This window comes from Pseudonaja textilis, chromosome 3, assembly GCF_049901715.1.
Source record: "Pseudonaja textilis isolate UNSWEBS1 chromosome 3, rPseTex1.2, whole genome shotgun sequence".
In the NCBI taxonomy this organism is placed as follows: domain Eukaryota; kingdom Metazoa; phylum Chordata; class Lepidosauria; order Squamata; family Elapidae; genus Pseudonaja; species Pseudonaja textilis.
In genome coordinates this window covers 19,827,494-19,839,693 of record NC_141992.1, presented here as the reverse complement: position 1 = coordinate 19,839,693, position 12,200 = coordinate 19,827,494, and the positions used below count along the sequence as shown (strand labels likewise).

Sequence of the window (12,200 nt, the reverse complement as noted above, 5' to 3'; positions counted from 1 at the left end):
TAACCTACTTTCCAGCTCCGTTCTCCTGTGCAGGGCAACAAAAGAAGACCCAACCGATCAGCTGGGACTCAAGAGGCAGAGAAGAGGTGGGGGCAGGGCCAGTCAGAAGTGGTATTCTGAACTACTCAAAATTTCTGCTACCGGAACCAAAAGAACTTATTGTGTGTCTTCTTTCCATTTTTTAAGTTCCGTTTTCAGTTCTTCTAAGAGTGATACCATTTTAAAAACTTTTAAACAACCACCCAGTTAATTTTAGTCATCTAGATGCAAGAACCAAAAATCACCAAGTACTACAAATAATCCAAGGCTGTTTCTACTTGCTTCTTTTTTCCACTTTCTCTTCCTGGGGTTCTATCATTTTGTTACCAAGTTTCCATTAAAATGTATCTTTGAGGAATCTTGTTAAAATTTCACTGTAAGTTCCTTTTAATTACAGTTCCATTCCTTAATTCCAAGCAGTCTCCTCCATTTTTCCAGATCCTGCCCTTCTATTCTTTTTTTTTCTCTTTTCCAGCTTTTAAAAACTTTTAAATGTTCAGAAATCTTTATTATCCCTTTGACTTTTATTTTCAGCTTAGATGCCTATTAATGTCAAAGTGGATTTTTTTTTCAGTTTCTTGCTTAAGTCTCTTAACTGTCAGTATAAGGAAGGGAAGAAAAAAAAAACTAATCCTTTCTCTTCTCTCTCTCCTTCGCAGCTTCAAAATCTTCTTTGGGAACAATGTTATTAAGTTTAAATTCCAGGGTACCTTATTTGTTGCTTTTGCTGTTTGACCCGGTCAACCAAAACTTTCTCTTCTTATCTTCCTCCTGCACTTTCTTTTCCAGCTGAGTTCTTCTTTGTGGTGGCCTTTTCTGACCACCACTACAACTGCCTTTGGGAAAGGGAGTAATGGCTAGCTGGGGAGGAGAGATGCGGCTCTCCTCAACCCTGCAGGCAGTCTCCCCCCTCTTTACCACCTCTACGGGGTGGTTTAGCCCCAAAACCAGCCGGCTCGGGGCGCTCCAGTGGCGAGCATGGATCGAAGCCTCGGAGAGATGAGGTTTCGGTCTGTCACCAAAGAAGCTCAAACCAGAAGTCCAGGATGTAATCTTAATCGATTCTCCCATATTGAGAAAGCATTCCCAATAAAATCTTCACAATATCCAGTTTTGTGTTTCAATTCTTAGAAATGGAGATCTGGAACTATGAGAAGCAACAAGAAATGCTTGCAGAACAAGAAGATTGGGACAAAGATGAAGCTATCTTTAATGATCAAATAATTTTAAGTGGGGGGAAAAAAGAAAAGGGGGGAAAGAGAGTGAAAGGTTTAAGATTAAAAAAAACAACCAAAAAGAAGAACAATTTGAAAGATAAATATAATATTAGAAAGCAACAGAAGAGGGGATTACAGATGAGAGAGTTAGAAGTAGAGAGACAAGGGGGTAAAAAGGGGAGGGAGAAGAAGAGGGGGAAGAAGGCAAGGAAAAGAAGTTGTAAAAGATACAAACAAGAAATGGAGAAACAGGGAAAAGATATAAGGATTGTAACCATAAGTTTGTTTAGAGATAATGGGTGAAAATGTAATTGTAAAAGAGATTCTGCAAAGGTACATAAGATAGCTTTGTTATATTACAAATAGAAATAACTTTAGAAAATACGATGATGGATAAAATATTTATTATAATGCAGTGGGATGTTTGTTAATAAATAAATGAATTAAAATGATCGAGAGAATTAAAAGGGAACATTTTTAATTATTAGTAATGATTTATAAAAATATAAGTGAGAAATATGGAAAAAAAGAATTAACTATGGAAAGTTTGTGTTCCCAAGGAAGTATGATATTCAACTAAAAAGAAATGTTAAAGATGTTAAGATTTTAATGCATATTAATGATAGAATTGAATTGGAATGGAATGTGTTTTATTTACATATATATATATAATTTTTTCTTTTTAAGAATATAGTGTCTATTTTAAGAACGTACCAAGCAGAATTTGATTGGAAGTTATGTATTATATTGAATGCTATAATCTTAAAGCTATACATTGAAGCTTAAATAAGAGCTTGAATGGATAAAATTAAAGGATATAAAGGTGTCATACTCTAATTGGTAACTACAGGGAAAAATTTGCTTAATAAGAAAAGATAATGTGAAATTGTAACAGGACAGACGAAAGTATAAATATAATGATTTGAATTGAGATAATTAAAACAAAGTTGAGAAAATTAGAACAGGGGAAAAACTATGTAGAAAATATAAAATGGTAATAAGATATGGAATAGAATATAAAAATGAGCATGAAAGTGAGTTTTGTGTCTGTATGCAGAAGTGATAACCTGGGACCATGCTATTTTCAAAAAAGATGTTTTATTTGTATTTTGTTTTTGTGAAAACCCAAATAAAATTTTTTTTAAAAAAATTCTGCTACCAGTTCTCCGAACTACTCAAAATTTCTGTTACCGGTTCTTCAGAACTGGTCAGAACCTGCTGAATACCACCTCTGTTTCTGGGATAAAAAAGGTAAATTGTGGTCATATGACTATGGGATGCGGTAAACAGCCATAAATGGGGGCCAATTGCTGAATGCCCAAAATGCAATCCATGTGACTGTGAAAGTAGTGTCAGCTGTCCAAATGCTGAATATGGTTTGTGTCTTTTGGGGGTTCTGTTGTAACATTGAATGATTGCTAAGTGACTCGTCGTAAGTCAAGGACTACCTGTAATGCTTTATATACTGACAGTATTATTAAGGTGCTCCTATTGATGTGGAAATCATCTGTTTTTACTTATTATAATTATCTCGTGTTTATTCAGCCATAGACTAGTAGACTGGAGGAAAAAACAGTGAATCTTACACTTTTGGGTTTTGATTCAATCATACCTTAATGCCAGCATTTTTCAGAGTTTCCAAAGTTGGCCTGACATCCACCTGTAGTTGATCTTCTACTCCAGTCAGGCAGAGAAGCTCCATCTCCATCTCCAGACTCTCAATCACTGTAGCTACCTTCAGGGAGCGATCGTGGACACTTAATTTTGCTTGGACGTAGCGGGCCTAAGGAAGATCACAAGAGATACATCCCTTTATTACTTGTTCATTCATTAAGTATCCACAAAGTACCCGGATAAGGAAAAGCAGGCAAAATTTCCCAGCAGCAATGCCCCAACCTCTATTTTTAAAGAAGCCAGATTGTACTACTCAGTTTTGGCAGCAAAAAGCTAAAATTCAGCAGCATAATTTTTGATCTCCTTTTAAAAACCCCAAAATATAAAAATCAGGTGCATTAAGCCTTTTCAGGGTTTTAGGAGTTATCTTGTCTTTCTTCATGTGTCCAACAAAACTAAATGAAATAAAAGCATGCATACAGACACATGAAAATTTTGGATCAATCAATTTGGCCCCATTCCTTCCCATGAGGTTACTATATCACAACTGTGCCCCCTGGTGGCTCAGAGAAGACAAAGAATTAAATAAAATGCAGCTCCAGCAGGAAAAAAAAGTATCCCCCTCATTTAAAAAACTGGGCAATTACTACTTAAAAAAAAAAACTAGGTGTGGAATCAAATAGATTCCTTGACTTGCAGTTGCCAGCACATTTATAGGTTAGGGAAGAGGAGGAAAAGAGCAGGAAACATATGGGTTGGGTTGTGTGTGTGTGTGTGTGTGTGTGTGTGTGTGTGTGTGTATTCCCCTCTCTCCTAAAGCCAGATGGGAAGAGACTGGCCCACATTTCAAGAATCTTTATCTGTGAGAAGAACATGGGAGAACAGTGAGTCAACTGGCTGCCATCCACAAGTTTGATGTGGCCCTTGAGCTGCCAGCTGGCTACCACAGATACACTAGAAGCACATCCAGAGCAGCCCTCATGTCATAAGTCATTTTTATTTTAGCCTTTGTCCTTCAACATCCTGGAATAAATTATATAGTATCATCAAGGGTAGTGGAGCAGAAGACAATGCAAGATGTTCTTCCTCAACAGGTGTTCTCCATGCTGGGCAACAACACATACCCTAGCTGTGCTAGCTAGAATTGGTTGGAATTATATGGATTCCTTTCCCCTTGTCATGCAAGCTTGAGTAGAATAGAGTAGAGTAGAGTAGAGCAGAGCAAAGCAAAGCAAAGCAGAATAGGTTTATTAGCCAAGTGTGATTGGACACACAAGGAATTTTTCTCTGGTGCTTAAGCTCTCAGTGTTCAAACAACACAGTAATGTAATCATAACATACCTAGAGGAAAAGATAGTAGAAAAGATGAGAAAGATAATAGTAATACAGCCAAACAACATGAGCAAATATCCTTAAATATTCTTATGAAATATTTATGCCTCCTGTTTGGCCTATATCCTTCTTTGATATATGTGTTATAAAGTATTTTGCACTACTCACTTAACCAGGCCAGTTAAACATCTAGGGACTGCACTTGCACAGCATGCCTAGATAGACTATTAACTTTGTTTAGGTGTTTTGGTGCAATGGTGGGATTCAAATGTTTTTACTACTGGTTCTGTGGGTGTGGCTTGGTGGGCGTGACAGGGGAAAGATACTTTAAAATCTCCAGTCAGAGGAAGTATTTGCAGGTTCTCCAAACTACTCAAAATTTCCGCTACCGGTTCTCCAGAACTGGTCAGAACCTGCTGAAGACCACCTCTGTTTTGGTAGTTTAGCGAGTGTGTGTTGCAATTCCAGCCCACTGGATTAGTTTATCCATATTAGGTGTGCCTAGAATATAGGTTAGCATAGCAACCAAATTAAGCACATTGTGTCAATGTAAGCCATCTTAGCTATTCTATACTGGATGCCTTCCATGTGGATGGACTTCCTCGCAGAATTCTTGGCAATGGCTATATTGATAGCGGAATTATAGAAGATAAAGGCTTGAGCATTAAATATAGAAAAGACTTACAATTTTTAAAGGTAAGAAATAGTTCATGAGGTTATCCAATGAAAATGATAAGATACAAGTGGTATATTTTTTATCCAGCCAACTCACTCATTCATTTTCCAAAATGTTCAAAGAATGGAAGTTGCCAATGCATGATGGACTATGGCCAATTCCATCTTTGCCAAGAAAAGGAAACAGCAAGCACAGTAGTTTACAGTATTTAAGCACTTCTCTGCTTATTCCAGATGTAAATGGGACATTCATTTTCAGCTTTATTTCATATTCAATTTACTTACCTCAAAATCTTGATATTGCTCCTCAGACAGGGATTTCTTTGCAACTACAAGAACTCTTAATCCTTCTCTTGCCATGTTACCACACTATAAAGGAATACAGATACATTCTTATAAGCTAATCTGCCACTGGAAATAAACATTAGCATAATAATAGTCCCTGTTCTTTTCAGAGAGCAGAATTTTAAAATTCCAAAATTATGGAATAGCACCATAATATTAATATTATAGTTTTGTTGACCAAGTAATAAAATTCTACTGTAGTTTAAAAGTCAGCTTCAAAATAATGGTTACAGTTTTATATCAAAGGCTAACAATCATTTCAACCCCCAAATCCCTCAAGACTTCGACTATTTTACCTTAAAAAGTTATTTGATTTTTGGTGAGAATGCTAAACTAAGGTGAAATCTCACATGAGATCTGGATTTTTTTTTAAATGTAAAAACTTGGTAGAGCTTGCTAGAATCTCATGTGATCTAGCAACCTTCTAAAATTTTACCAAAAATATAATTAAATTCTAGCTTAATTTTGGAGAATAATCACACTATTAACAGATGTACTGATGCCCATGGATGCCCACATGTTTTGCATAATGTTTCAATCTTAGGTTTCTCCCATGTAGGACCACGTAAAATATTTTTCTTCATTTTTTGCTGGGACAGCTAAATGATGGAATAAGTTGCAAAGACTATTCTAATAAGGACAGCGTTCGTCCTGAAGCCATTTTGGGAGCATCTTCAGAGCTTCCACAGCAAGGCTGGTTGGAGCTGTGGGAATATGATAGGGGAGGTAGAGATAGCTGGGGATGTGTAGCCAAAATAACATTCTTTCCTGTGGAAGCCAAGGACGTTCTACCAGCTGTTGGAGAGGCATGGACCGAAGCCAGCCAGGATTGGACCATGTGATGGATATGTGACCTGGGGAAAAGAACTTTGGGATTTTGATTTGGGTGGGGAAAACCTTGGGTCCTTCAGAGTCTAGTTTTCTCCAGATGTGCCAATATGACATGCCAAATAAATCTGTACTTTGAGGAATATGCCTGCCTTGGAGTTTTGATTCCATTGGGTATGTTAACTGGAACCCTGACAGACAGTCTACATAAGCAAGTTGCATGAAATATATTTGCAGATTCAAGATGTGTATATGCATCTCACCATTATGCACACACATTGCCCTACTTTTGCCTTTCTGTCTATAAGTAGAACATACATCTCTCCTCTCCTGTTTGCAGATGGTCTTTTCTTGCCTTGAAATGATTTGGTTACTATTCCTACTACCCCACGGTGGCCAGCCAGGCAAATGATGGAAGTTTCAGTACAACAGATAGGAAGGTTGCCAGGTTAAGAAAGGCAGAGTTATATCATCAGGAGCATTCAAAACATTCTCTGAATTCAATTTCATACTTCTAATGAGAATTTCATACTTGCAAATGTAAAATAAGTCACAGCACTGAAAATGCTGTTCTGTACCTCTTCCTCTAGCCAGTCATTGTACTGAACAATGCCTGCCATAACCACATCCGCCCCTTTCATGTAGAATGTTATTTCTCCTGTAGATTCATCCTGAAAGAGAGAGAAAACAGGGAAGAGGAAAGAAATTATTTGACAAAGGGGAAAAAAATCTCAGGGGACCTGTTTTAGTACAGATACTGATATCTATTCATAATGCATCAATTTAATGTCATTTTGTGTTATACTAAAAATGCCTAACTTGAAGAACCATAAATCAACAAAGAGAAAATTGCTGTCTCCAAATAATATAAGGTAGCACAATTCAAAAAATTGTAATGTTCAAAACATGGAATTGTAATGTTCAAAACATGGCTTTAAAAGGGTCAGAGCACCCATGAAACATTCTGTGTCATTGCAAGAAGAACAACATGGAATCTTAGCAAGCAAAAGTTAAAAGAATGTACAACAGCTTTCTACTATAAATTGCTATCTTCTTCCCTCCCCAATTTGCACAATGCGAAGGAGTCAGTTTGATACAGAGAGTCTCTTTTATAAAAAGACTATTGTACCATCATTCTATTTTTAAATAAGGGGACATTCAGGGAAGGTTTTTATTCTTCCCTGCCCACAAAGTATATAATGGTCCTTCTTTTGATCAGATCACCCGCATGCAACTATTTTTTTTTAAATAGCTGTGCTTATGTCATTTATGTACTATTTTGTTTGTTCCTTAATATCTACATCTATTTGGTCTAGGTATTATCAGTTTCTAAGATACATTTATCCCGAAAAACAATTAATTAAATTGCAACTTTCTTCCATTACTTGCAAGGCTGCCATATAGAAAATGAAATAAATTTTCTGTTTCTCCAAAGAATATATCCTACAGTAACAGGTTAAGATTACAGGACATAAGACTTGTTCTAAGGGCTGGAATTTTCTGTTTATATAAGGTGTCTGGCAATAGAAAAGATAATTTTGGAAGTAGAAAAGCTTTTTATTGAAGATCATTGAAGATTAGCAGCTGTGTGGTCACTTATGAAGAACAGAATAGCTATGAACTTCTAATATCATTGGGGGATGGACTAAATAGCCTCTGAACTCCTTTCTAATTCAGTGTGTCTAACCACTAATACTAACAATCAAACGAAGTAATAAATCTGTGTATGTCCACTAATAATTTATACTTGAAGCAAGTGCTCCAATGATTGAATGTTCCACCATAAAACAAACTCCAAATTCTCCACATATAAAATTAGCATATCAAGGAAATCAATTCTACCCTAGCTTTTTGCTTGACCTGTTAATTTTCTATGTGTCTGACAAAATAAACATAATTTGATGATGTAAGCTCCACCAAGAAAAGAGAACGGGTTGATTTTCTCATCTTCTGTTTCTATTCTATTTAATGATAGGTGTTACTGGCTGAAGTCCCAGGCTGAGGTCAGGTTCCCACTGTTCTGCAGGGAAAAAGGCCACTGCTTTTTCCTCATTCCAGCTATTCTCTTGCAAAGGATAAAATATTACACTAATTCACATTTAGGTTTAAGATACATACATGTACATTATCTTTTTTTCAAAAAATAATCCATTTGAAATTGGTGAGTATTAAATCGCAGGATTAAGGCTGTAATCCTATACTCACCTATCTGGAATTAAGTACACTGAATCCAAATGGAATATTGAGAGAGAGAGATTTATTAGTTGGTCTATAAATAAAGAATATGTATACTGTTCAGATCTGTAGGCTCAGCTTTTGAGCACAAGTTCTACAGCTGGACTGATCTTGTTTTCTTTCTCCCTCCCCCCAAATGATTTTCAGCCACGAACACATTTTCCTTCTAAAATCTTCGGGATTCCCCCAGAGCCATTGTGGAGCAGTGATTAAGATGTTAGATAAGAACTGAAGAACCCAGTTCAAATCCATCCTTATCCATGGAAGCTGATTGTCAGTCAGCCAGATGAAAAAACAAACCCAGTGAAGTTAATCGAAAAGACTTGATGCAAATCCAGGAAGATTATAGTAACTCAATAACATAAACAGAGTGAAAAGAGGATAGCCAGCCAAAAAAGTTCTGGAAATCCCTAAAAGTTTATAGAAGCTGGAATGGGACAAGGTACCACAAATCTCATTTTTTTACAACCTCAAATAACTAATATTGTGATCACAGTTCCATAATTTTGACAAAATGCAGGAGGCACACAGTGTAAGTTTTAGGTTTAATCAAAAGCCAAAACCAAGGAGGGGAAAAAGAGAAAATTCTGGTCGTGATCAAATGTCTGATAGGACCCATCTACTTCTCATTATTGCCCAGCCCATTATTCCTCCCAAATGGTAGATGCAGACTCTAAGTTCTCTTTGTCTGTTGGAAAGAAAAGAAACTAAATTTGGTGTTGAGACTTGTGCTTGTAGACATGTCTTCTGTAGAGATGAGCATGGCTGACATCTCAATAGTATGTGATTTAACACTGACACCAAACATAAAATCTCTCTCCTCCATTCCTCTACTGTAGAGTAGACCTATTAAAGAACGAGGATGATTTCCTTCTTCAGATGAAGAAAGAATTAAGGGGACTTCCCTCCCTTATCCTGCCTGGCTTTTTATTTTTTAAAACATTTATATGAACTTGACCAACAATCTTCTTTAGTACTGTAATATCTTGAGGCTGGAAACCAACACAAAGGTAAACACCATAGCCTTATTTATGCCAGTGGCTTTTACATATGGAAGTGGCATATTATTGTCATCTTTGACAAAAGGATACATGACAATGAAGTCATGTGTCAATGCAAACTTCCAATTTCAAATCCAAGGGTGCCAGGGGAAAAAAACACCTTAAAATATTTCCAACACAAATTAAGATCAATGTTTGTGCATTACATGTTGAAACCGTTGAGATATGTTTTAATAACTTTTTGATAGGAAACTAACAAGAAAGTCCACTTCCTGCAGCGCAGAACTACTTTTATGAGCATTTAGATCTTTTGTCCAATATAAATATCATATCAACTATCTCCTTGCATTAGTCATTTCCTCTCAACAAGTTCAGTAGGAGGTTAGCACATTCCCATGATATGGCACGATTACAAGTATAAATCTGCAGAAAGATTTGCCAGTTGTATTGTTTCTCAACCACATCTTTTTCCACCATAGTCTGATTTTGGGCCAAGGTTCAAAGGCCTTTCCCTCCCGCCCCCAACTCCCACTTGATACATGACAATAGCAGTTTCTGAGTTGCAACCAAAAAAAAAAAAAAAAAATTCTCCATTCCAACAGCTCAGAAGAAGAGAGACTGGAAAGTTTTTGTGGTTGAACAAACAGCTACCACCCTACCAATAAGAGGCAGCAACTGTCTTATTTGCCTAGCTTGTTGGCTATAACAGGATCTCTGGAATCAGATACTATGAAAGTGGATAAATCTTTAACAGACCCCTCTTAAGAAGAAGATGCTACAAAACTCAGGGAGAGGGAGATTGCTAATTGTTTTACTATTTGCAAGGCAGCTAGAGAATCTAGAAAAGGTATTTGGCCTTTTTAAAACTCAGCCACAAAGTTATAAGCAAAACAAACACGATCCAACATCTTATTCCTAACAGTGTTCTTGTATGTGAGACTAGCCTATCCTTTTCCCTTTCTATTTTTCCATGTCACGTACATCAATATGTTATCTCTCAATATTTTCATCCACTTAAACAAAAAAAAACCTGTCACAATTTATGCATGCATATGTAGGAAATACATCGTAGTTGTGATTTGGAAATTAGGAATAAAAATATAGGAAAATGAAGATTCAGAAATATCAGCCTCTCTAAACTTTCTCTATAAACTGGGAGTTTTCTTATGACAGAAAAAAAATTTCAATGGGCATTTTCTTCACTTCTGGAAGACCCAATAAGAATTGATTAACTTGGTAATCAATTCAAGAGGATGAAGTTAGAAGGTAGATCAGATTCTTCCAATGGGTCTCTAGATAATTTGCAGTACTTTTGGAGATAATTTTTTGACCCCTAATTGATTATCAAGAACAGAGTTTTAATCTGAGGAAATGAAAGCAGCTTGGAAAAACAAGCAGATATTACTATTCTTTGTATAGAATGACTATGAGCTCCATTCTGTTCAAAACATTTTAGTATTAAGATTCTACAGGAGTGTTTTAGCAATCATTCCTAATTATTCCCATTATGCAGACCACGATTCCATCAACAGTTTCTGAAGAGCAATATATAAACCAGGGATTAGGAAAAGGATGTCTCTACATATTATGGCAATGTATAACACACACATCCATATGTTTAAATTTAAATTTAAAACAAAAAAAGAGAGATGTGAATCATTTACAGGTAATTATATATTCTGCACCAGGCTCTGCTTTATAAAATATCTTAATAAAGAAATAATAACAATACATCTGGAGCAGCACTTGAATACCACTGGCATTGACAAAATCTCCATGTGTCAATTGCAAAAGGCATCTTTACTAGGAACAGTTTATATCCTGTGACAATATCATTAACATAATTAAACAACATCTGCCTATCCCAGATCCTTAGGAAGGACTTTTAGGTGGTTAAAAATGCCAAACCCAGTCTAAATATTTGGCTGACTGTATAACCAACCAACCACAATAATAAATGGATTCCTAAAACCCTGAAATATCACCCCAATTTACAGAGATGCTTCTCCCCATGTGCTTATCCATCTTACCCGAACAATAATCCCCATCCGTTTACTTTCGTATGTGAAGGGGAAAATCTGGAGGATGGTATAGTTTAGAATGTGGCCACCAGGAGTCCTCAGCTGCACAGAAGCCTGGTCTCTTCCAACCAGTGTCAAGCCAACACTTTCTGTCCATTGCACCAGGGCCACCTAAGCACAAGAGAAGTCATAGGTCAGATAGACTGCTGAGCTAGAAGGTTCAGAGGTCAACCCGAATGCAACAGGAGGGAGGAGGGAAACAGGCAAAGCGAATAAGAAAGTGATTTGATTGTTAACTGTACCATTTCTTCTCCTGGATTCCTCAGCCTTTGCCTTGGCTAGAAGTGAGGCTGAGGTTCCCAATCTTGCCCTCCTTTCATCCCATCCCTCTAGAACAGTGTTTTTCAATCTTGGCTACCTCAAGATGTGTGAAAGCCAGGCATGCTGGCTGGGGAATTCTGGGAGTTGAAGTCCACGTATCTTGAAGTGGTCAAGGTTGAGAAACACTACTCAAGAATCTCAAAGGTAAATGACTGAGCAATTGCAGCACCCTGAAAGGTATACTAAAATAAGAATAAAATAACAGTGAATAACGTAACTTTTGTCCCGTTAATAATTTTTCTCTGGTTACATTTTAAAAAGTTCTTAATGCATGTTTTTTCACTACCAACATTGTTTTTTTTGTTGCCAAACTTTTCTTTTTAAAAAAAAAAAAACTTTTTCCCCTGTGATGAAGAAAGGAAAAGGAAAACATGCTGCCTTAATGTCAACCATGTTGCTAGGACAGGAGAAAATGTAGAACATATTTAGAAAATAACAATTTATAAATCCCATGATTATTGAGTGTGAAGATAAATTTATCTTTCACTGTGAGTTCCAATGAATTACTCTGA

At 36.5% G+C, this 12,200-nt stretch overlaps 1 protein-coding gene across 1 annotated transcript in view; it reads right to left on the bottom strand.

The window, feature by feature from the left end:
- The window catches only part of ATP9A (ATPase phospholipid transporting 9A), a 107,867-nt gene that overhangs the window by 32,652 nt on the left and 63,015 nt on the right, over positions 1-12,200 (bottom strand). Inside the window, exons 15-18 of the mRNA XM_026697480.2 lie at positions 11,317-11,478; positions 6,629-6,721; positions 5,163-5,246; positions 2,869-3,039 (exon numbers count right to left, since the gene is read on the bottom strand). Of these exons, the coding sequence (XP_026553265.1) occupies positions 2,869-3,039; positions 5,163-5,246; positions 6,629-6,721; positions 11,317-11,478 (510 nt within the window). The remainder of the gene's footprint in view (positions 1-2,868; positions 3,040-5,162; positions 5,247-6,628; positions 6,722-11,316; positions 11,479-12,200) is intronic.